General features: G+C 42.2%; 1 protein-coding gene across 2 annotated transcripts in view; it reads right to left on the minus strand.

Annotated features, from left to right (window-relative positions):
- The window catches only part of LOC140194909 (A disintegrin and metalloproteinase with thrombospondin motifs 12-like), a 688,485-nt gene that overhangs the window by 434,446 nt on the left and 229,825 nt on the right, over positions 1-24,214 (minus strand). For both annotated transcript variants that reach the window (XM_072252276.1, XM_072252277.1), the window contains exon 5: positions 9,175-9,258. In XM_072252276.1, the coding sequence (XP_072108377.1) occupies positions 9,175-9,258 (84 nt within the window). The remainder of the gene's footprint in view (positions 1-9,174; positions 9,259-24,214) is intronic.

Here is a 24,214-nt window from a genome sequence, read left to right on the forward strand (position 1 = left end):
TCCAATGGTCCAACATCCTCTCATATCAGGTTCCTTCCTCCAGAGCCCTTTGCCTTTTCCACCTATCACCTCCACGCTTCTCACTTCATCCTCCCTAAACCACCATCCTCCTCACCTGGTTTCACCTATCACCTGCAGTTTGTTCTCTTCCCCTTCCCCTCACCGTCTTACTCTGGCTTCTGCTCCTTCCTTTCCAGTCCTAATGAATGGTCTAGGCCAGGAACATTGACTCTTTATTCTTCTCCATAGATCAGGGGCTCCCAACTTTTTATATGCCATGAACCTATAACATTAAGCCCTGTGGAGCCCAGGTTGGGAACCCCTGGTATAGATGCTTCCAGACCTGCTGAGTTCATCCAGCATTTTGTGTATGTTGTTCAAGATCTCCAGAACCTGCAGAATTTCCTGCATTTAGGATCTCTCCTTCAGCTCTCCACGAAAGTTTTCTATGATCACCTTCTACATTTCAGATTCCAGCACTTGTAGACATTGTATCTGTACTTATTGCCCTCCAACAGTTCACCCCAAATTCACACTCACCTCCCTCATCTCCATTTTCGCTTCTTGTCCTTGTCTGTTTCAAAGGATCCCCTGCACGCCTCCATCTTCCAGCTCCACCTCTCCACTGCCCCAGTTTGGCCTCACTGACCATTCAATTCTCACTCCTCAGTCCACCGTATCAGGCTACTCTTCCTCGTCTCTCTAAACCAGCTACCCTCCCTCTGAACTCCTAATCTTGCTCAGGGTCTTCCTCTCCTCCACCGATGCTGCTGAATTCACTGAGCTCCCTCCAGCAGTTTGCTTCTTCCTCTACATTCTGGAACCTGTAGTGTCTTGGGCCTCCTGGTACATAATTACCAGCACAACTGACGCTGGGCAAGCATTACCTGTGCAAAAGGGAACTGGGTTTAGAAATAGCTGAGTCTATTTTGCCAGCATGATCTAACCCACCAAGAACTGCATTCACGCTCAGTTTAATTATCACTGAATAGCAAGAGAGTGTAGAGGTTGGCACAGTGGTTTGCGTAATGCTTTACAGCTCCAACTTTAAGATGAGAGTTCGATCCCCATCACAATCTAAAAGGAGTCTGTATGTTCTCCCCATGACCATATGTTTTTCTTCCAGGTGCTTCGGTTTCCTCCCAGATTCCAAATATGTACAGATTAAGGTTAATAAATCCTGGTCATGCTACGTTATTGCCAGAATCCATAACGACACATGTGGGCTGCCCTCAGCTCATCCTTGGATTGTGGTGATCGTCAAAGCAAAATTACACATTTCACTCTGTGTGTGTGTGTGTGTGTGTGTGTGTGTGTGTGTGTGTGTGTGTGTGTGTGGATGTGCCTAATGCGCCTGTGACAATTAAAGCCCACCTTTAATCTTTAACAAACCACAACTGGACTTCCGGTCAAGATGGCGATGGTTTAGCCGCTAAAAGCTATCGCTCCATTCTACTTCTAATCTCTGCACTCCTTCTCTCCCTACTTTTTTAACTCTGAACTGTTAAACTTTTTATTCTCCCTCCTGCCTGCGAACACGCCTGTTTTACACTGGCTTCAAAGACTACCAAATCGGGGAAAAAAGAAGTTCCAGTGGCCGGCTTCTCGGGCAAAAACATTATCTTGATATTAGAACAGCATCAACAGGATATAATTACTGAATCTAAGTCTTCCTTCAGTTCGTTGGAATTGAAATTGGATCAGATTAAATCCAAGGTGGAGGATCATGCCCAACGTTTATCACATCTCAAGTTTGCCATGGATGATTTAGACTGCCGTTTTAAAGAGTTGGAAAACGTTTGTTCCAGCTTGAGCGATCATAACAGCAAGCTTGTGTCCAAAGTTACCAACCTAGAAAGTCGGAGCAGATGTCAAAAGCTACGTATTCTCGGCTTGCCAGAGTCTATCGAAAGTGGATCCCCCGCTGAATTTTTCTCCACTTTGCTATGTGAGATTTTTGGGAACGACATACTTTCGACCCCGCCCGAGATAGACAGAGCTCATCGTACCTTAGCACCTAAGCCGGAGCTGGGGCACAGGCCAGCCCCTGTAGTTATTCGTTTTCATGGCTACCAGATTAAAGATCTCTCGGTTAAAGAAGCCCGTCGGAGAGGGAAGTTGGAATACAAGGTTCAATCAATTTGTGTTGTCAAGGACTATGCTCACCAAGTCCTGAGTCTGTGAGCCGAGTATAAAGGAGTCATGGAAGAACTATATAATCGTGGATTCAGGCCTTCCCTTCGATTTCCAGCTCGCCTCCAAATATCTCTTACTAGTGGAGGCAAAAAGTGGTTGAACTCGGCTACAGAAGCTCAGAAATTTATCGATAGCCTCCCTGTTACTTCAAGTCCCTCAGATTCAGTTTGATTATTTATACTGGTGGAGAAGTACTTTTTTTTCCTGATCTTTCTTTCTTAAGTCAGTAAATTTTTTTTCATAGTTTCTCGCAGGTAGGTCACTAGGTAAAGTCTGGCTACTTGTTTTTATATTTTTTTCTTAAATACTAGTTCACATCTTTTTTTGGTTTATTACCTTGAGTTAAGCTTAACAAATTATGGTTTTTCTTTTCACTATGTATAACTTTAGTTTGTAGTGCTAAAAGTTTTCTGTTTTTTAATTGATAAAAGATGGAGCTGATGACAATGTTAAGAGACAGGAAGTTGGATTATGGGGTAACTTTTTTTTAAGAGCTTGCTGCTGCTTTTCAGTAGCTCTCTTGTTATGGGGTGTGAGGGGGGGAGGGAACTCAAATGCCAATATTATTCATAGAACCTTTAGATACTTGTATTATTCAGGACATATTTCTGTCCTGTTTTTCTTGTCTGATACTTTTGGCCGAGAGCTGTTACTCAAATTTCTGTTAATGCTTTTGCCTAATATCCTCTACCTTTTTTTTAAAAGGACAATGGTTAGTCCGTTGAATTTTGTAAGCTGGAATGTTAAGAGATTGAACCATCCCATTAAAAGAAGGAAGGTGTTTTCACATCTTAAACAGCTTAATACAGCAATTGCTTTTTTGCAAGAAACATACATCTGCAGTTCTGATAACTCTCGCCTCATGTCAAGATGGGTGGGGCAACACTTGCATTCTACTTTTTAGGATAAAGTCGGGGGGGGTCTCAATTCTTATAAATCAAGATGTTCCCTTTGAGCTTTATAACAAAGTATCCGATACAAATGGTCATTTTATTATTGTCTCGGGGAAATTATACAACACACCAGCAGTCTTGGCTAACTTACACGCTCCCAATTCAGATGATGTGGAGTTTTTTGATCATTTTTTCTCTTTATTGCCTGAGCTGAGTTCATATTCTCTCATATTGGGCGGTGATTTTAATTGTTTTAATCCAGTTTTGGATCGATCGTCCTCTATTCCTAGACTACCAAAATAAATCTGCTTTATCAATTCAGTCTTTCCTTTCCAATTATGTCATCTCCGATGTATGGCATTTTCTCCATCCAAATGAGAGAGATTACTCTTTTTTTTCACATGTCCATCACACTCTTACTAGAATTGATTATTTTTTAATTGATAATCAGCTGATTCCATCTGTTCGCTCTTGTGACTATCAGAGTATATTGATGTCAGATCACGCCCCAGTCACCCTGCCAAAAATTCTTCCTGGTTTCCCCCAAATGAATAAGCATTGGCATTTTAATCCGACCCCGTTGTCGGATAATGATTTTGTAAAATTTATGGAGGACCAGATAACTTTTTTCTTTAAATACTAACACGTCATCTGGAACCTCAAGACAGGTTGTTTGGGACACTATGAAAGCATATCTAAGGGGTCAAATAATTTCATATACTGTGAATTTGAAAAGAAAGATCCATAAAGAGCGATTAGATCTGGTCAATCAAATTAAAGCAACAGACCAACTATATGCCCAGACCAAAAATCAGGAGTTGTATAAGAAACGAGTGGAACTTCAAACTAAATTTAACCTTATTTCCATTCACCCAATTGAATGCCAACCTTTGGAAAGTAAGAGCCGGTTTTATATCCACGGTGATAAATCTGGTAAATTTTTAGTTAACCAAGTAAGACGCTGTAAAGTTAAACAACATATTACAAAAATTCGAATGGGAAATGGGAACATTATCTTGAATTATTCTGAAATTAATGACACGTTCAAGAATTACTATTCTCGACTCTATACTTCTGAAACTTTAAATGATAATATTTCTGTTGAGCATTTTTCAAATAGTTTAAACATTCCTATGCTTTCTCCTGATCTCAAAGCAAAACTGAATGAGCCATTATCCTTAGAGAAAATATCCTCAGCTATTTCTGTACTGCAGTCTGGTAAGTCTCCTGGACCTAACTTCTTTCCTCACTGCTTTCACCTCAACTAATTTTAGTTTTATCCGACTCATTTAAACAAGGTAAGTTGCCAGCATCATTTAATGAGGCATGTATCATTCTTTTAGCGAAAAAAGGCAAAGATCCATCAGAGTGTTCTTCTTACAGGCCAATTTCTTTGCTAAATGTTGATGTTAAAATTTTGGCTAAAGTTTTGGCCCCTAGATTGGAGAACATTCTACCCTTAATTATTTCTGAAGACCAAACTGATTTTATTAAAAATCATCTCCTTTTTTTTAATATACAGCATCTATTTAATATCTTATACTCACCTTCAGCTGGGATTCCTGAATGTGTTATTTCTCTAGACGCGGAGAAAGCATTTGATCGTGTGGAGTGGTATTATCTTTTTAGGGTTTTAGAAAAATTTGATTTTGGACAAAGTTTTATTACATGGATTAAATTGTTATATTCACACCCCACTGCTTCTGTCTTGACCAACTCTCAGCAATCCCAGCCATTCAACCTTAAACGTGGCACCCGGCAAGGGTGCCATTTAAGTCCCTTACTTTTTGATCTGGCCATAGAGCCACTGGCGATTGCATTTCGTAGCTGTGCTGAATTGACGGGGATTTGGAGGGGGGGGTGTTGAGCACGAAGTCTTTCTTTATGCTGATGAACTTTTACTTTTTATATCAAATCCGACTACCTCCTTATCCCCAATGTTTTCACTTCTTAACAAATTTAGCCAGCTTTCCAGATACAAGCTTAATTTACGTAAGAGTGAACTCTTTCCAATAAACAGAGAAGCACAAATATTAGAATTTCATAACCTCCCTTTTAAAGTAGTAAATAATCAATTTACTTACCTTGGCATTACAGTAACAAGGAATTATAAGCGTCTTTTTGAAGAAAATTTCACTAATCTTTTAAACCATACAAAACAAGAGTCCAGTACAGTGGTCACCCCTGTCTTATGTCTATGATAGGTCGAATTAATGTTGTTAAAATGTATATCCTTCCTAAATTTTTATACTTATTTCAATCTTTACCGATTTTTATTTCTAAAGCTTTTTCTGACTCATTAGATTCTATTATTCTGTCCTATCTATGGAAGGGCAAACATCCCAGACTAAATAAAGCTCACCTTCAAAAACCTAAAAGGGTAGGTGGTATGGCTTTGCCCAATTTTTGTTTATATCACTGGGCAGCCAACATACGTTGTCTTATCTTTTGGTCTTACTTTTATAATCAGTCTAACTGCCCAATATGCATGGCAATGGAGTTGAACTCTTATAAGAATCTCACCATTCCTGCACTTCTTGGAGCTGCACTTCCTTGCCATCTGCCTAAATCAGTTGTCAATCCTGTCATCAGACACACTCTGAGAATGTGGGCTCAGTTCAGAAAACATAATGGTCTTCACGGTTTCTCTCTCTCTCTCTAGTCCTATTCTACATATCATCTTTTTCGGTCTTCTATGCAGGATTTCACATTTCGAGACTGGCACAGAAAGGGCACTGCGTGCTTTGAAGATCTTTTCACAGGCAATTGTTTTGCAACTTTTGAACAACTGTCTGTAAAGTTCAACCTATCCAACACTCATTTCTTCAGATATCCCCAAATTAGACACTTTATCAACCGTTTAATACCAAACTTTCCTGAGGTATCCGATAAAATGTTGTGGACTTGTTTCTTCATATAAACCCACTGGGTAAAGGTTTAATATCTACTATTCGAAATATGTTAGCGATTTTGAGGCGAGCCCCCTTTGACAAAATTAAAACTGCTTGGGAGCATGATTTAAATTTTCCTCTGTCCGACAAGGTTTGGGATTCAATTCTCAAGTCAGTTAATTCAACTTCTTTACGTGCTCGCCACTGCCTTTTACAGTTCAAGGTTGTACACAGGGCTGATATGTCTAAATTATCACGGTTCTATCCTGATATTCGTCCCTATTGCGACGAGTGTAAAGGGGGTGAGGCTTCCCTTATTCATTTGTACTGGGCTTGTCCTAGCTTGGAGAAATTCTGGAGAGATGTCCTTTTAACTTTATCCCATATACTTAATTGCTGTTTGGAACCTAACTCTCTGATTACTCTTTTCGGCACCTCGGGAGAAGTTGACACGCACCTGAGTCCAGCTAAACGTCGTACATTGTCTTTTGCCTCTCTTTTGGCCAGACGTGTAGTCCTTCTTAAATGGAGAGATGTTGCCCCACTCACTCATGCTCAATGGCTCAGATACATTATGTCCTCCATGAGAGTATAGAGGAACATCTGGAGAAACTTCTGAAATGCCTGTTTCGCTGCTGCTGCTGCTACTGTGTGATCCAGAATCTCCAGAGGGGAATGCCCTGAGTCCTCGGCTTTGTTTGTTGCTTAGCGGCCAGGGCAGAGCGCTCGGCAGAGATGGTGCTCCGTGCTTGGTGTCAGAGGGCTGGTCGGAGGCGCAAAGTTTTCGGACGGACTCGGAGTCGGCTGTGGTCGGGTGCTTCCAGGATGCTGCATCGGCAAGTTTGCAGCGCTGGAGGATCATGGCAGGGAGAGTTTCTCTCTTCTACCGTTTGCAGCGAGTGTCCTCATAATCTAATCTAATCTAATCTTTTTAAGGTGAATGGAGGAAGGTTTAGGAGGAGTGTCAGAGGCAGGTTTTTTACATAGAGGGTGGTTGGAGTATGAAACACAGTCAGGTGCGGTGGTAGAGGCAAATGCTTTACAGACATGTAAAGGACTCTTAAATAGGCAAATGGATGAAAGTAAAATGGAAGATTATGTGCTTAGGAGGAGGAAAGTGTTGGATTAATTATGCAGTAGGTTTATATAGGTCAGTACAGCATCTCAGATGTGCTGCACTGTTCTATGTTCTAGTAAAACCACAGCGAGAAGAAACATTAATTCAACATTAGCTTAAGTGGTGACTAATCAGATATTATTTTATTATCACTGCCTTTATACCATTCCTGAAGTTCCAATTAAAGCTGGGATTCTTCCCATTCAGCTTCCACTCACTCCCAGAATTAATCCCATAAGGGACTGACATTTAAGCAGCTGGAAACTAACTTAATGATTTGTTTGATTACACTCCAGTTCTAACCATGGAAACACATTGAGGTATAAATGTAATGTACTGCCCGTGACGACTAGAATGTGTGTTTTCAGATTTGGCTAAGGGTAGTTTGTTGCACAGACCATTTTGTGCATTGCACAAATGGAAATTTTATAGATAGATTTCTTCAGATTTCTCACTACTGTAAAATTATGAAATTGACCATTGCTTTTAGAAAGTGCATAAAACTTGCTGCATTGTAGACTGGTTGATTTGTTATAAATATATGCTTAATTTATTTCAAGTTAATGAAAATATTTATAACAATTTGTTTGATACACAGCCTCAGAATAGAAGGGCATCCACTCAGAATGGAGTGATAGTTGGAGAGTCTGGGGCACAGCCTCAAAATACAAGGGCATCCCTTTAGAACAGCGATTAGGAGGAATTTCTTTAGCTAGAGAACGGTGAATCTGTGAAATTCATTCACAGCTGACTGTGGACGCCAAGTCATTGGGTATACTTAAGGCAGACTTTGATAGATGCTTGATTAGTCAGGGCACAATGGAATATGGGGAGAGGCAGGAGATTGGGGCAGAGAGGGAAATAGATCAGCCATGATGAAGTGGTGGAACAGACTTGTTGGGCCAAATGGCCTAATTCTGTTCCTATATCTTCTGGTCTTATGGTCATATTCTTCAAATATTATTCTGATTTCCTGTTTTGCTTATCATATACCATATGACAGCTGGCAAGCCTTCCATGTGTTTTTGACCATAGCATTCAGAAACAAGCAAAATATCAAGGTCATCCGATCACAAACAAAAGAAAATCTACAAATGTTGGAAATCCAAGCAACACACACAAAATACTAGAGGAATTCAGCAGGCCCGGCAGTATCTAGGAAAAAAGCACAGTCGACATTTCAGGCCCAAACCCTTCAGCAGGACATATCAGGGGCACATTAGATATAGATTCCTTGGAGTAGCATTATTGAGAAGAAAATGATTTTTAATTAACAATAGAGTGGCAGTACAATTAAGTAGTGGTGAGTGTAATGCTATTACAGCACTAAAGAACCAGCTTCAATTCCACCTCCGTATGTAAAAAGTTTTTGTACGTCCTCCCTGTGACCGCGTGGGCTTTCTCCAGGTGCTCCACTCTCCTCCCACACTCCAAAGACATAGAACATAGAACAGTATAGCACATGAGCAGGCCATTCAGCCCACAATGTTGTGCTGAACTAGCTAAAAAGCAAATCAATAATACCCAAATACGAATCCCTCCTACCTACACCATGTCCATATCCCTCCATCTTTCTTATATCCATGTGCCTATCCAAACATCTCTTTAGAGCTTCTAATAGATTTGCCTCTACCACCATACCAGGCAGCACACTCCAGGCATCTATGACTATCTGAGTAAAACCTGACCCTCACGTCCCCCTTGATGTACGGATGGGTGGGTTAATTGGTCACATGGATGTAACCGGGCAACACCAGCTCATTGGCCCCAAAAGGCTGTACCTTTAAATTTTAAAAAACCTGTATCTCTAAAACATAAAAAACATAATAATTCAGAACTGAGAAAAACATATTTAGAAATACGATCCTCAATAAAATGTCAAAGCTTACAGCATCCAAAAGAGATTACATTAAAAAAAAGACAGATAATTAATAATCATTCCTTTGAGTTTAACTCAAACATAAATAAATCATTGATTTAAAGTTATTTTTAAAAACTACACACATTTATTTAAAAAACCTAATTTGATTAAATAAATAGTTGAAATGAACAAAAATTTAAGTAAGAATACAAGTACCTCTTCTTCTTCCAGTAAAATGAGTCTCACCAACACAATGTGGATTGCATTGCCAATACTGGGATCATGGAACAAGCTTGCAACCTGTGGCAATGTCATGAGAGAGAAATTAATTGGTTCTTCAATGCAGAAGCCTAACACGGAGTGAAATACATTTCGCTTTAGGGAATTTTTATTCAGTCACTGCTTCCTCACCTTAACCTTAATTAATGAATGACTGGCATTCTATTTCTTGCATGAGTTCCATGGCATTGTTTTGCCTTTCACATCTTATTACAAATACAATATAGTATAACAGTAAATTGAGCCCTTCACGAGCATCAACCTATAAGAATACAAATCAAGAGCAGAAAGTATTAGTCCATATTTGATGGGCATGCATATGAGGAGACAAATGCCTCCTCTGCTGTTGGATTTTGTCATTTCAAACTTCTACCATTACCACCCCCTCCCCCGATGACACCACCAATGTCAGCAAGACCAAGGAACTGTTTATAGACTTCAGCATAGGGAAACCAGAGATCCAGGAGACAGTCCTCATTGGAGGATCAGATGTGGAGAGGGTTAACCACCCTAAATTCCTGGGCGTTACAATTTCAGAGGGCCTGTTCTGGACCCAGTACATAAGTGCAATTGCAAAGAAGGTCACTACTTCCTTAGGAATCTGCAGAGATTTGGCATGACACCCAATACTTTGACAAACTTCTACATATGTGCAGTGGAGAGCATATTGGCTGGCTGCAACACAGCCTGGTAGGGAAACAGCAATGCTTTTGAATGGAAAATCATTCAAAAGGTAGTGGATTCAAGCCAGTGCATCATGGGTAAAGCCCTTCCAATCTCTGAGCACATCTACATGAAACGCTAGTCACAGGAAAGCAGCATCCATCGTCAGAGATCCCCACCACCCAAGTCATGCTCTGTTCTCACTGCTGCTATCAGCGAGAAGGTCCAAGAGCCTCAAGACTTGCTCCAGAGGTTTAAGAATAGTTACTACCCCTCAACCAGCTAGCTCTTGAATAGAAGGGGATAACTACACTCACTTGCCCCTCATTGAAATGTTGCCACAACCAGTGATCTCACTTTAAGGACTCTTTATCTCATTATTTTGTTTCCTCACTTTTTGTTGTTATTTATTTATATTTTCATTTGCACAGTTTGTGGTCTTCTACACACTGGCTGATCTTTTATTGATCCTGCTATAGTTACTATTCTATAGATTAACCTAGTATGCTCACAGGAAAGTGAATTTCAGGATTGTATTTGGTGACAGAAATGTATTTAGATAATTAAATTTACTTTGAACTTTGAAAAGCTGATGCTTCAAAAAGGCAACATCCATCTTTCAGGACCTCCAGCAGCCAGGGCATGCCCTCTTCTCATTGCTGCCATCAGGAGTGAGGCACAGGAGCCTTAGAAAACACAACACTTAAAGAACTACTTCCTCCTCTCTGCCGTCAGATTTCTGAACAGTTTATGAACCCACGAGCTCTACCCTCACTAGTTTGCTCTCTTTCTGCATAAGTTATTATATTCATATATTTCTTATTGTAACTTAGTCATTTTTTTATATACTGCATGTTATTGTTGCCACAAACCACAAATTTCGCAGCATATGTCAGTGATAATAAACTTTACTTTGATTGTGAATCTTCCAACAAAAACACACATTTGCACCTTCAAATAACATTCTAGTCACTTTTTAGGTGTTTAATCAAACAAAATCTGACACTTAACACATACAGAGATATCAAGAATGATGTTCAATAACTGTTGAAAGAACTCAATTATAAAGCAGCTCACAGTAAGAAAGAGAAATGCAGAGATGGAGGGTTTCCTGATTCTTTCTTGTTCTTTAAGAATAGACATCAATAATGAAAGAATCAATATCTGTGATGCTTAACAGCCTATCTCTTGCAAAAAGAACATCAAGCATAAAACATCTAACAGAGAGCATAAAACATCCATCGGGTGGCTCATTAGCACAATGCTTTACAACAGCGGTCCCCACCGGGCCACAGAGCATGCACTACTGGGCCGCGAGGAAGCGATATGATTCGGCGATATGAGTCAGCTGCACCTTTCCTCATTCCCTGTCACGGCCACTGATCAGTCATTACGCACGCGAGGTCATTACCCGCACGTCATCCGTGTCAGAGTGGGAAGGAGATCAACTCCTCGAGCTTGCAGATGACGACGGGCTGAAAAGTATGTTTGACATAACATCTCTGTCGGCATTCTGGATCAAAGTCAAGGCTAAATATCCTGAGATAGCCACAAAAGCACTGAATACGTGCTCCCATTTTCAACGTTTTTCTGCGAAGTGGAGTTTTCTGCAATGAATGCAACGAAAACTAAAGAGTCCGGCCCTGTAGCTCAGAAGGGTAGGGCAAGGAAGAGGAGGGCAGTTGTGATAGGGGACGCGATAGTAAGGGGGTCAGATAGGCGATTCTGTGGACGCAGTCCAGAGACCCGGATGGTAGTTTGCCTCCTTGGTGCCAGGTTCCGGGATATTTCTGATCGTGTCCAAGATATCCTGAAGTGGGAGGGTGAGGAGCCAGAGGTTGTGGTACATATAGGTACCAATGACATAGGTAGGAAAAGGGATGAGGTCCTGAAAGGAGAATATAGGGAGCTAGGAAGGGAGTTGAGAAAAAGGACCGCAAAGGTAGTAATCTCGGGATTACTGCCTGTGCCACGCGACAGTGAGAGTAGGAATGCGATGAGGTGGAGGATAAATGCGTGGCTGAGGGATTGGAGCAGGGGGCAGGGATTCAAGTTTTTGGATCATTGGGACCTCTTTTGGCGCAGGCGTGACCTGTACAAAAAGGACGGGTTGCACTTGAATCCTAGGGGGACCAATATCCCGGCAGGGAGATTAGCGGGGGCTACTGAGGTGACTTTAAACTAGAATGGTTGGGGGGTGGGAGTCAAATTAAAGAGGCTAGGCGTGAGGAGGTTAGTTCACTACAGAGGGATGGGAACCAGTGCAGAGAGGCAGAGGGGTGTAAAGTGAGGGTAGAAACAAAAAGTACTATGGAGAAAAGTAAAAGTGGCAGGCCAACAAATCCAGGGCAAGCATAAAAAAGGGCCACTTTTCAGCATAACTGTATAAGGGCTAAGAGAGTTGTAAAAGAGCGCCTGAAGGCTTTGTGTGTCAATGCAAGGAGCATTCGTAATAAGGTGGATGAATTGAAAGTGCAGATTGTTATTAATGATTATGATATAGTTGGGATCACAGAGACATGGCTCCAGGGTGACCAGGGATAGGAGCTCAACGTTCAGGGATATTCAATATTCAGGAGGGATAGACATGAAGGAAGGGGAGGTGGGGTGGCGTTGCTGGTTAAAGAAGAGATTAACGCAATAAAAAGGAAGGACATAAGCCGGGAAGATGTAGAATCGATATGGGTAGAGCTGCGTAACACTAAGGGGCAGAAGACGCTGGTGGGAGTTGTGTACAGGCCACCTAACAGTAGTAGTGAGGTCGGAGATGGTATTAAACAGGAAATTAGAAATGTGTGCAGTAAAGGAACAGCAGTTATAATGGGTGACTTCAATCTACATGTAGATTGGGTGAACCAAATTGGTAAAGGTGCTGAGGAAGAGGATTTCTTGGAATGTATGCGGGATGGTTTTTTGAACCAACATGTCGAGGAACCAACTAGAGAGCAGGCTATTCTGGACTGGGTTTTGAGCAATGAGGAAGGGTTAATTAGCAATCTTGTCGTGAGAGGCCCCTTGGGTAAGAGTGACCATAATATGGTGGAATTCTTCATTAAGATGGAGAGTGACATAGTTAATTCAGAAACAAAGGTTCTGAACTTAAAGAGGGGTAACTTTGAAGGTATGAGACATGAATTAGCTAAGATAGACTGGCAAATGACACTTAAAGGAATGACGGTGGATATGCAATGGCAAGCATTTAAAGGTTGCATGGATGAACTGCAACAAATGTTCATCCCAGTTTGGCTAAAGAATAAATCAAGGAAGGTAGTGCACTCGTGGCTGACAAAAGAAATTAGGGATAGTATCAATTCCAAAGAAGCAGCATACAAATTAGCCAGAGAAAGTGGCTCACCTGAGGACTGGGAGAAATTCAGAGTTCAGCAGAGGAGGACAAAGGGCTTAATTAGGAAGGGGAAAAAAGATTATGAGATAAAACTGGCAGGCAACATAAAAACGGACTGTAAAAGCTTTTATAGATATGTAAAAAGGAAAAGACTGGTAAAGACAAATGTAGGTCCCCTGCAGACAGAAACAGGTGAATTGATTATGGGGAGCAAGGACATGGCAGACCAATTGAATAATTACTTTGGTTCTGTCTTCACTAAGGAGGACATAAATAATCTTCCAGAGATAGTAGGGGACAGAGGGTCCAGTGAGATGGAGGAACTGAGCGAAATACATGTTAGTAGGGAAGTGGTGTTAGGTAAATTGAAGGGATTGAAGGCAGATAAATCCCCAGGGCCAGATGGTCTGCATCCCAGGGTGCTTAAGGAAGTAGCCCAAGAAATAGTGGATGCATTAGTGATAATTTTTCAAAACTCGTTAGATTCTGGACTAGTTCCTGAGGATTGGAGGGTGGCTAATATAACTCCACTTTTTAAAAAAGGAGGGAGAGAGAAACCGGGGAATTATAGACCGGTTAGCCTAACGTCGGTGGTGGGGAAACTGCTGGAGTCAGTTATCAAGGCTGTGATAACGGCACAATCGGAAAGCGGTGAAATGATCGGACAAAGTCAGCATGGATTTGTGAAAGGAAAATCATGTCTGACGAATCTCATAGAATTTTTTGAGGATGTAACTAGTAGAGTGGATAGGGGAGAACCAGTGGATGTGGTATATTTGGATTTTCAGAAGGCTTTTGACAAGGTCCCACACAGGAGATTAGTGTGCAAACTTAAAGCACACGGTATTGGGGGTAAGGTATTGGTGTGGGTGGAGAGTTGGTTAGCAGACAGGAAGCAAAGAGTGGGAATAAACGGGACCTTTTCAGAATGGCAGGCGGTGACTAGTGGGGTACCGCAAGGCTCAGTGCTGGGACCCCAGTTGTTTACAATATATATTAATGACTTGGATGAGGGAATTAAATGCAGCATCTCCAAGTTTGCGGATGACACGAAGCTGGGTGGCAGTGTTAGCTGTGAGGAGGATGCTAAGAGGATGCAGGGTGACTTGGATAGGTTGGGTGAGTGGGCAAATTCATGGCAGATGCAATTTAATGTGGATAAATGTGAAGTTATCCACTTTGGTGGCAAAAAAAGGAAAAAAGATTATTATCTGAATGGTGGCCGATTAGGAAAAGGGGAGGTGCAACGAGACCTGGGTGTCATTATACACCAGTCATTGAAAGTGGGCATGCAGGTACAGCAGGCGGTGAAAAAGGCGAATGGTATGCTGGCATTTATAGCGAGAGGATTTGAGTACAGGAGCAGGGAGGTACTACTGCAGTTGTACAAGGCCTTGGTGAGACCACACCTGGAGTATTGTGTGCAGTTTTGGTCCCCTAATCTGAGGAAAGACATCCTTGCCATAGAAGGAGTACAGAGAAGGTTCACCAGATTGATTCCTGGGATGGCAGGACTTTCATATGAAGAAAAAATGGATGAACTGGGCTTGTACTCGTTGGAATTTAGAAGATTGAGGGGGGATCTGATTGAAACGTATAAGATCCTAAAGGGATTGGACAGGCTAGATGCAGGAAGATTGTTCCCGATGTTGGGGAAGTCCAGAACGAGGGGTCACAGTCTGAGGATAGAGGGGAAGTCTTTTAGGACCGAGATTAGGAAAAACTTCTTCACACAGAGAGTGGTGAATCTGTGGAATTCTCTGCCACAGGAAACAGTTGAGGCCAGTTCATTGGCTATATTTAAGAGGGAGTTAGATATGGCCCTTATGGCTACGGGGTTCAGGGGGTATGGAGGGAAGGCTGGGGCGGTGTTCTGAGTTGGATGATCAGCCATGATCATAATAAATGGCGGTGCAGGCTCAAAGGGCCGAATGGCCTACTCCTGCACCTATTTTCTATGTTTCTATGTTTCTATGTAAACTGCGGAATAGACTGGACATAAGGAACCCCCTTCGAGTATCGATGTCTCCCATCACTCCTCGATAGGACGGTGTTGTTGCAGGGAAACAAGCCCAGGGCTCCCACTGATTCAGCGATATTAGTGCGTTGCAATGATTTTATATGTTCATACGGGGGAAATATGTGTTGTGTGTTTAATATCCAAATGTTACTTAAAATGTTATGATGCTATTGACTTATAAGTGACCCTATAACAATTACAGCACGGAAACAGGTCATCTAGTCCGTGCCGAACACTACTCTCACCTAGTCCCGCCGACCTGCACACAGCTAATAACCTTCCATTCCTTTCCTGTCCATATACCTATCCCATTTTTTTTAAATGATAATATCGAACCTGCCTCTATCGCTTCTACTGGAAGTTCGTTCAACACTTACTTCAAGCTCCCCTGTCCTCTCCTGATAATTGACTTATCACTATACTCATGTGAGGAAAATATGTGCTGTGTGTTTAATATTAAATTCGTTAGATAAACCCTATTAGAAACAAAATTGAGTGTATTACCCACTTAACGCCTATATTAGAGTAGTGATTAACACCCCCCACCCCGAACAGAATCGCCAAAAAGGATTTGCTGGGGCGGGCGGGGCGGGAATCGGCAGGTCACAACACACATGTGCACTGGTGCCCGCGCAAGGCTTCATGGCCATTGTAGTCCTTCTGGGTAAATAACGCATTTGACTGCTACTCTTGTCCGTTGGCAACCCTACCCCCACCCTCTCCCCCCGCCAGGGTCGGCCAGTCCGCAAGAATATTATCAATATTAAACCGGTCCGCAATGCAAAGAAGGCTGGGGACCCCTGCTTTACAATACCAGCAACCCAGGTTCAATTCCTGCTGCTGTCTATAAGAAGCTTGTACACTCTCCCCATGACCACGTGAGATTCCTCCGGGAGCTCTGGTTTCCTCCCACCATCCAAAAACATACCGTTCGGTAGGTTAATTGGTACATTGTCCCATGATTAAGCTAGGATTAAATTAGGGATTGATGGGCAGCATGCCTTGAAGGGCCATAAGGGCCTATTCTACGCTGCATCTCTATAAAAAAAATAAACAACAGTACAGGCAGTACAAGCCCTTCAGCGCATGATGTTGTGCTTACTTTTTAACCTACTCTAAGATCAATCTAACCCCTCCTTCCCACACAACCCTCTACTTTTCTATCATCCATGTGCCAATCGAAAACTTTCTTAAATGTCCCTAATGTACTTGCTTCTACCACAACTCCTCATAGTGTGTTCCACATACTCTCAATGTCCATGTTAAAAAAAAACCACTGACACCTCCCCGATACTTTCCTCCAATCACCTTAAAGTTATGGCCCCTGATGTTAGCCATTTCCACCCTAGGAAACGAGGAAAAAGTCTCTGGCTGTCCATTCAATCTATACCATTTATCATCTTGTACATCTCTGTCAACTCATGCCTCATCCACCTTCGCTCCAAAGAGAAATGCCAAACAGCTGAGCAGACATGTTTCCATTTTACCATGGAATGTGGATGTTACTGGCATACCAGGTTTAATTACAAATCGAGTAGCTTGCTGGGTCATTTTGGAAACCAGTTAGGATTTAACTACACTGTCTATAGACACACATAGGACAGAGCTGGTGCACATGCATCTGAGAAAATGGTTGATTACGGATAGGCAGCATGGCTCAGTTCATGGGAGATCATGTATTGTGGGCCAGACTGAGTCTTCTGATGATGTGACGAAGGAAGTAAGTAAGGAAAATGCAAGCAGGCTTTCTCCACCAAGATTGGGTGGGACAACAACCAGAGGTCATTGGTTAAGGGTGAAAGGTGAAAATTTTAAGGGGAACATGAGGGGAAACCTCTTCACTCTGAGGATTGTGAGAGTGGGTAACGAGCTGCCAGCACAAGTGGCACCTATAAGCATGATTTCAAAATTTATGAGGAGTTGGGATAGGTACATGGATGGTAGGGGTATGGAGGGCTATGGTCCCAGTGTAAGTCGATGACAGTAGGCAGTTTTGCATGGACTAGATGGTCTGAAACACCTGTTTCTATGCTGTACTTTTCTATGACTATGACAGGACAGTAGTTGTGGTCTCTAGATTCCAGTGAGACCTTTGGTCAAGTTTCAATGTTTGCTGGTCTGGAAGACTGGCTTGATGGTGAAAATGGAGACTAGAGGCTCGTGACTAGAGGTGTACTTCATGGGTAGGTGCAGGGGCCAATGCTGTCTGTCATTCATATCAGCCACCTAAATAAGAATGTGGAAGGCATGATAAAAGATTTTCTATTTTCTTGGATGAGGAACAGGAATGAGCAGACCCAAGAACAGCTTTTTCCCTGTGGCTATCAGACTTCTAAATCAATCACCTCCTTCACATCCCCTTCCTGGTGGTGTTGCCAAATTATACGACCCTCTTGGTTATTCTGAGATTGTCAAGTCAGTGTTTCTGTTTTGCAATACTTCAGACTGCACTGCCATCGTTAAATTCTGTTTAATTCTGTTGTGTTGCGTTTATTGTTCAATTCGTCATTGCCAGGTCAACTCTGTACTCTAAGTGTCTCGCACGAGCAATGAATTTCATTGCTCCCTGGAGTATATGACGATGAACTAGGCTGAATTGGAATAAGTTACTATAATTAATGCATTTTATGACTTCTATTAAAACTGAGCTCTTTCCACTCCCGTGGATGTACATCACCACGTTAGTTGACATCCCTAAGGCCTGAACTGGTGCGCTGCATATTAAACACGTAATATAGTAGCACATAAAAGATTATGAAGTAAGATCACAATGTTAATGAGGAATGCATCCAACATTATCTGCATCCCTCAGTAGTGTACATTCTCATCACATGCAGTTCAACTCTCTGAGTGAGCTCAGAACTTGTAACAAACAGTAGGATACGTGGATTCTTGTTCAAAGGTTCAATGGTTCATTTTTTATCGATATACAACTCTGAGATTCTTCTTCCCCAGATAGCCACAAAACAAAGAAAAATCACGGAAGTAAGTTCAAAGAGAAACAGCAAACCCACACCTCCCCCATTTCCCTGCACAAAACACGAAAAGAACATCAGCAACCAAACCACCCCCCGCATGAAACTTAACAAGAACACCAGCCCCCAAATTCACCTCCCTCGCATAAAAAACACAACAAGAACATCAATCCCCCCCGCCGCAATCACCCTACCCTGTACAAAAACACAATAAGAACATCAGTCCCTGTGTATGTGAATCATCATTCACATACACAGGCACATGCTGGCCAATTATGACACTACGACTATTAGGCTATTAACAATACGGATTTCCCTCATGAAGAAAAGCGGCTTCAGGAGGATGGCAACATCCTTGTAGAGCAGCATAATCAAAAATCTCACCCACCCTGGACTCTTTTCTCCCTCTTTCATTGGACAGGAGAAAGCACATAGCACTAGGCTCTAGGACAGCTTCTTGAGGGGGGCTCAGTAGTGTAACAGTTAGCATAACGCTTTAAGCACCAGTGAACTAGGTTCAATACTGCCACTGTCAGTAAGGAGTCATCCATGACTGTATGAGTTTCCTCCAAGTGCTCTGGTTTCCTCCACATCCCACAGACATATGGGTTGGTAGGGAGGGAGAGAATGCCCAAAAGACCAGATCAAACGTCCAACCGGACCGATCAGCAGGCTGATGACCAGGGCTAGATTGAAATGATTATACCTCAAGAAGCAAAAAATACAATGTTATTGTCGATGCAATGAAGGGCAAGGAAGTAATGTCAGTTAATGAGGCAAAAACGGGATGTTATACCATCATACAGCACAAAATCAGGCCCTTTTACCCACTCTGTATGTGTTGACCGCCAAACACACAGTCAAAGTTCAAAGTAAATTGATTATCAAAGTACATGTATCTCACTACACACCCTGAGATTCACTTTCTTGCGGGCATTCTCAGTAAGTCCAAGAACATAACAGAAACAATGAAAAACCACCACCCAACAGGTTGGACAAACAGCCAATGGGCAGTATACATTGTATTTATACATTTAAAACAAATTGTATTAAAATGAGCAGATATGAAAGAAAAAAAGAAAAAATAGACAGATAGATAGAAAGAAAATTTGAGAACATGAGATGAAGAGCCCCAGAAGAGCTGTGTTCTGAATGGAAAATCCTTCAAAAGGTAGTTTGTCCATGCCATATGTTGTGGGAACAGTTCAGTGATGGGGCAATTGAAATTATCCCCTCTAGTTCACAAGCCTGATGAGTGAGAGGTAATAACTGTTCCTGAACCTAGTGATGTGAGTCCTGAGGCTCCTGTACCTATTTCCTGATGGCAGCACTGAGAAGAGAGCATGACCTGTGTTGTTAGAGTCCTTGATTATGGATGATGCTTTCCTATGACAGTACTCCATATCGACGTGCTCAGTGGTGGTGAGGGCTTTACTGTAATGGACTGGGCTGACCCACCATCTTTTATAGGATCTTATTTTTTGTAAGATCAATAAGCGACATAACCTGGGTCCCTGTACCTCCCTCTGCAATTGGACCCACAAACTGTGCGGATTGGTGATAATATCTCCTCGTCGCTGATAATTAGCAATGGCGCACCTCAGGGGTGTGTGCCTGGCCCATTGCTCTACTCACTCTATACCCATGACTGTGTGGCTAGGCATAGCTCAAATACCATCTACAAGTTTGCTGATGATACAACCATTGTTGGTAGAATCTCAGATGGAGATGAGAGGGTGTACCAGCTAGTTGAGTGGTGTTGAAGCAACAACCTTGCACTCGATGTCAGTAAGACAAAAGAGCTGATTGTGGACTTCCAGAAAGGTAAGATGGGGAAACATGAACCAATCCTCATAGAGGGATCAGAAGTAGAGAGAGTGAGCAATTTCAATATCCTGGGTGTCAAGATCTTTGAGGACCTAACCCGATCCTAACATATTGATGCAGCTATAAAGAATGCAAGACAGAGGCTATATTTCATTATGAGTTTGAAGAGATTTGGTTTGTCACTTAAATTAAGTACAAATTTCTACAGATGTACCGTGGAGAGCAATCTAACTGGCTGCATCACTATCTAGTATGGAGGGGCTACTGCACATGATCGGAAAAAGCTACAGGAGTTGTAAAAGCAGGCAGCTCGATCTTAGGTACTAGCCTCTGCTCAAGGAGCAGTGCCTCAGAAAGGCGACGTCCGTTGTTAAGGACCACCAACACCCAGGACGTGCCCTCTTCTCATTGCAACCATCAGGAAGGAGGTACAGAAGCCTGAAGAGACACACTCAGCAATTCAGGAACAGCTTCTTCGCCTCTGGCATATGATTGCTAAATGGACACTGAACCCATGAACACTACCTCATTTTTTTAATATATCATTTCTGTTTTTGCACTATTTTAAATCTATTTAATATACATGTATATACTTACTATAATTGATTTACTTATATTTTCTTTCTATATTGTCATGTATTTCATTGAACTGCTGCTGCTAAGTTAACAAATTTCACAACACATGCCGGTGATAATACAATTTGAATCTGAATTTATCTGAACATATTTAAATCTTACATCTGTCCCATGATGTGAGGAAGAAAAAATCTTTGTGTTATGACTCCATCACAATGTATAGACAAGAATTTAAAAGTCTAATTGTTTGTAGAAAGAAGCTGTCCCGTAGCCTGTAGATCCTGGCTTTAATGCTGCGGTAGCATTTGCCAGACAGAAGCAGCTGAAATAGTTTATAGTTGGAGGTGACTGGTGTTCCTGATGATCTTCCAGGTCTTCTTTCTGCACCTGCTGTTGTAGATGACCTCAATGGAGGGACGTTCACATCCACAGATGAGCTGGACTGTCTATACCACTCTCTGCAGTGCCCAGCGATCAAGGCTGGTGCAGTTCCCATACCAGGCAGTGATATAGCCAGTCAGGATGCTCTCAATGGTGCCCTTGTAGAATATCTTGAGGATTTGGGGGCCCATGCTAAACTTCTCCAATTACCTGAGGTGGAAGAGACACTATTGTGCTTTTTTTGCCACACAGCCCATGCGTACAGTCCAGGTGAGATCTTCAGTGATGTGTATACCAAGGAACTTGAAACTACTCACCCTCTCATCTGCAGTCCCATTGATGCTGATTAGGGCAAGCCTGTCTCCATTCCTGCCGTAATCCACAATCAGCTCTCTTGCTTTTTAGACATTGAGGGAGAGGTTGTTATCTTGGCAACACTGTATCAGGGCGTCAACCTCTCCTCTGTAGGCAGTGTCATCACTGCTAGAAATAAGGCCGATCTATGTCATGTCATCTGATCGGCATATTGGAACTGTGTGTGGCAGCACAGTCGTGGACGTAAAGGGAGTAGAGGAGGGGACTCAAGACACAACCTTGGGTCAGAGGGGCAGAGGTGAGGGAGCCCATCCTTACCACCTGTCGGTGATCCGATCAGAAGTCTAGAATCCAGCTGCACAAGGCGGGACGCAGACCGAGCTTTCTCAGCTTCCTGTCAAGTCCGGAAGGAATTATAGTGTTGAAGTCCAGGCACAGCATTATGATTCTGGTTCTAATTCTGATTTTCTGTTCAGGGGCATTGGTGTTTCCATCTCAAGCTGTGATGCAACCAGTCAATATACTCTCCATCACACATCAACAGATAAAAGTTTGTCAAAGTTTTAGATTTTATGCCAAATTTTCACAGGCTTCTAAGGAAGCCCCTAGGGGCTATGGTTAAGACTAGGTAGTTCTAAGGTAAGGACGTGTTCAGCAATGAAGTAAAGGTGCAGTGGTGCTTTCTTTGCAATTGCACCTGCATGCTAGGCCCAGGAGAAATCCTCTGAAATGACAACACCAAGGAACTTAAAGCAGCTGACCCTCTCCACCTCTCATATGCCAATGAGAACTGGCTCATGGACCTCCAGTTTCCTCCTCCTGAAGTCAACGATCAGGTCCCTGGTCTGGCTGACATTGATTGAAAGGTTGTTGTTGAGGGACCACTCAGCCACAATGCCGATTCAGCACCACCTTTGATTCAGCCAACGATAATGGTGTCATCAGGAAACTTAAAAACTGCACTGAAGCTGTGCTTGGCCTCAGTCTTAAGTATAAAGCGAGTAGAGCAGGGGGCTAAGCAGACAGGCTCGTGGTGGACCTGTGCTGATGGAGATTGTTGTTGCCAATCCAAACTGACTGCAAGTGAGGAAATCGTTGAGGTATTGAGGCCAAGGTCTTGAAGCTTATTGATTAATTTTTAAGGAGTTAACAGTATTGAATGCTGAGCTGTAATCGATAAACAGCATCCTGATGTGTGCATCTTTGCTGTCCAGATGCTCCAGGATTAAGTGAAGAGCCAATGAATCTGCTATTGACCTGTTGTGCCAGTAGGCAAACTGCAACAGATCCAAGTCATTTCTCAAGCAGGAATTGATATGTTTCATCACCAACCTCTGAAAGTACCTCATCAGTGTAGATGTAAGTGCTACTGGATGATAGTCATTGAAACAGACAAATCCTTCACTAATCTCATGTTATTCTCCCTCAACTTTGCACTGTAATCTATGATTATGGGTTCATAGGAGGTTCAGGAGAATGATCCTGGTAATGAATGGGTTAATAAATGAGGAGCATTTGATGGCCTTGGGTCTTGAGCTAGAATTTAGAAGAATGAAAGGGATCTCGCTGAACCCTATTGAAAAATGAAGGGCTTAGATAGATTGGACATGAAGTGGATGCTTCCAATAGTTGGAGAGGGTAGGACAAAAGGACACAGCCTCAGAATAGAAGGACATCCCTTTGGAACAGAAATTAGGAGGAATATCTTCAGCCAAAGGGTGATGAATCTGCGGAATTCAATGTCACAGACAGTTGTGGAATCCAAGACATTGGGTACATTTAAAGCAGAGGTTGACAGGTCCTTGATTAGTAAGGATGTCAAAGGTTATGGGGTGAAGACAGGAGAGTGGGGTAGAGAGGAATAATAAATCAGTTATGACTGGATGGCAGAGCAGATTCGATGGATAAAATGGTCTAAATCTGCTCCTAGGCCTTATGGAATTATCTACATAATAGATGCAATTAACATTTGCCAACCCATCTGTGCAGCTTTTGGTGATGAGACTGCCTGAGGAAATCAACACAGTCACAGGGGGAAAAACTGATAAGACAACACCAGAGGACAAGAGGTCAGGAATCTGTAAAACTGCGCTGTGCCTTTTGTACACATGGGAAAGAAGTGACCACGAGAAAAGTCACTGCATTACTGTAAGCAAAAATGTTGGAACGTGAATCAAGGAAAATAGATTTCGGCTGGAGGCTCACAGCTGGACTCAGTGAAGTTCACAGTCAGAAACAGCATGGCTACATTCTAACTGTGTTCACTTGATAGTAATCAGACTGTTTTCCTCACCTTCGGTCATGCTATGAAAAATATTTGCAACACCTTTGTCAACACCTTGCTGACATCAATTAATTGTCTGAGGTCAAAAGGATTCAGAGCTTCAAGTTCCTCAGAGTGAACATTGACAACAGCCTGAGCTGGTCCAACCACATACTTACCACAGCCAAGGAAGCTCACTAGTGCCTCTACTTCCTTAGGAGGTTAAAGAAATATAGCATGTCACCTTTGACTTTCATTGTTATTCATGGATCCCGTTTACAGTTACTATTCTATAGATTGGCTAAATTTGCCCCAAGGAAAAAGAATCTCACGGTTGTATGTGGTGATATGTATGTACTCTGATAATAAATTTTACTTTGACCTTTGACATTCACTAATTTTCATCAATGCACCACAGAAAGCATTCTATCTGGATGCATCAATGGTCTGATTTGGCAGCTGTTCTGCATGTGACCACATGAAACTGCAGAGAGTTGTGGTCACAGCTCAGCAAATTGCGGAAAAGTATCCAATATAATTAAGACCATAAGACCATAAGACAAAAGAGCAGAAGTCGGCCAGTCGGCCCATCAAGTCTGCTCTGCCATTTT

Source organism: Mobula birostris, chromosome 3 (genome assembly GCF_030028105.1).
Source record: "Mobula birostris isolate sMobBir1 chromosome 3, sMobBir1.hap1, whole genome shotgun sequence".
NCBI classification, from domain to species: domain Eukaryota; kingdom Metazoa; phylum Chordata; class Chondrichthyes; order Myliobatiformes; family Myliobatidae; genus Mobula; species Mobula birostris.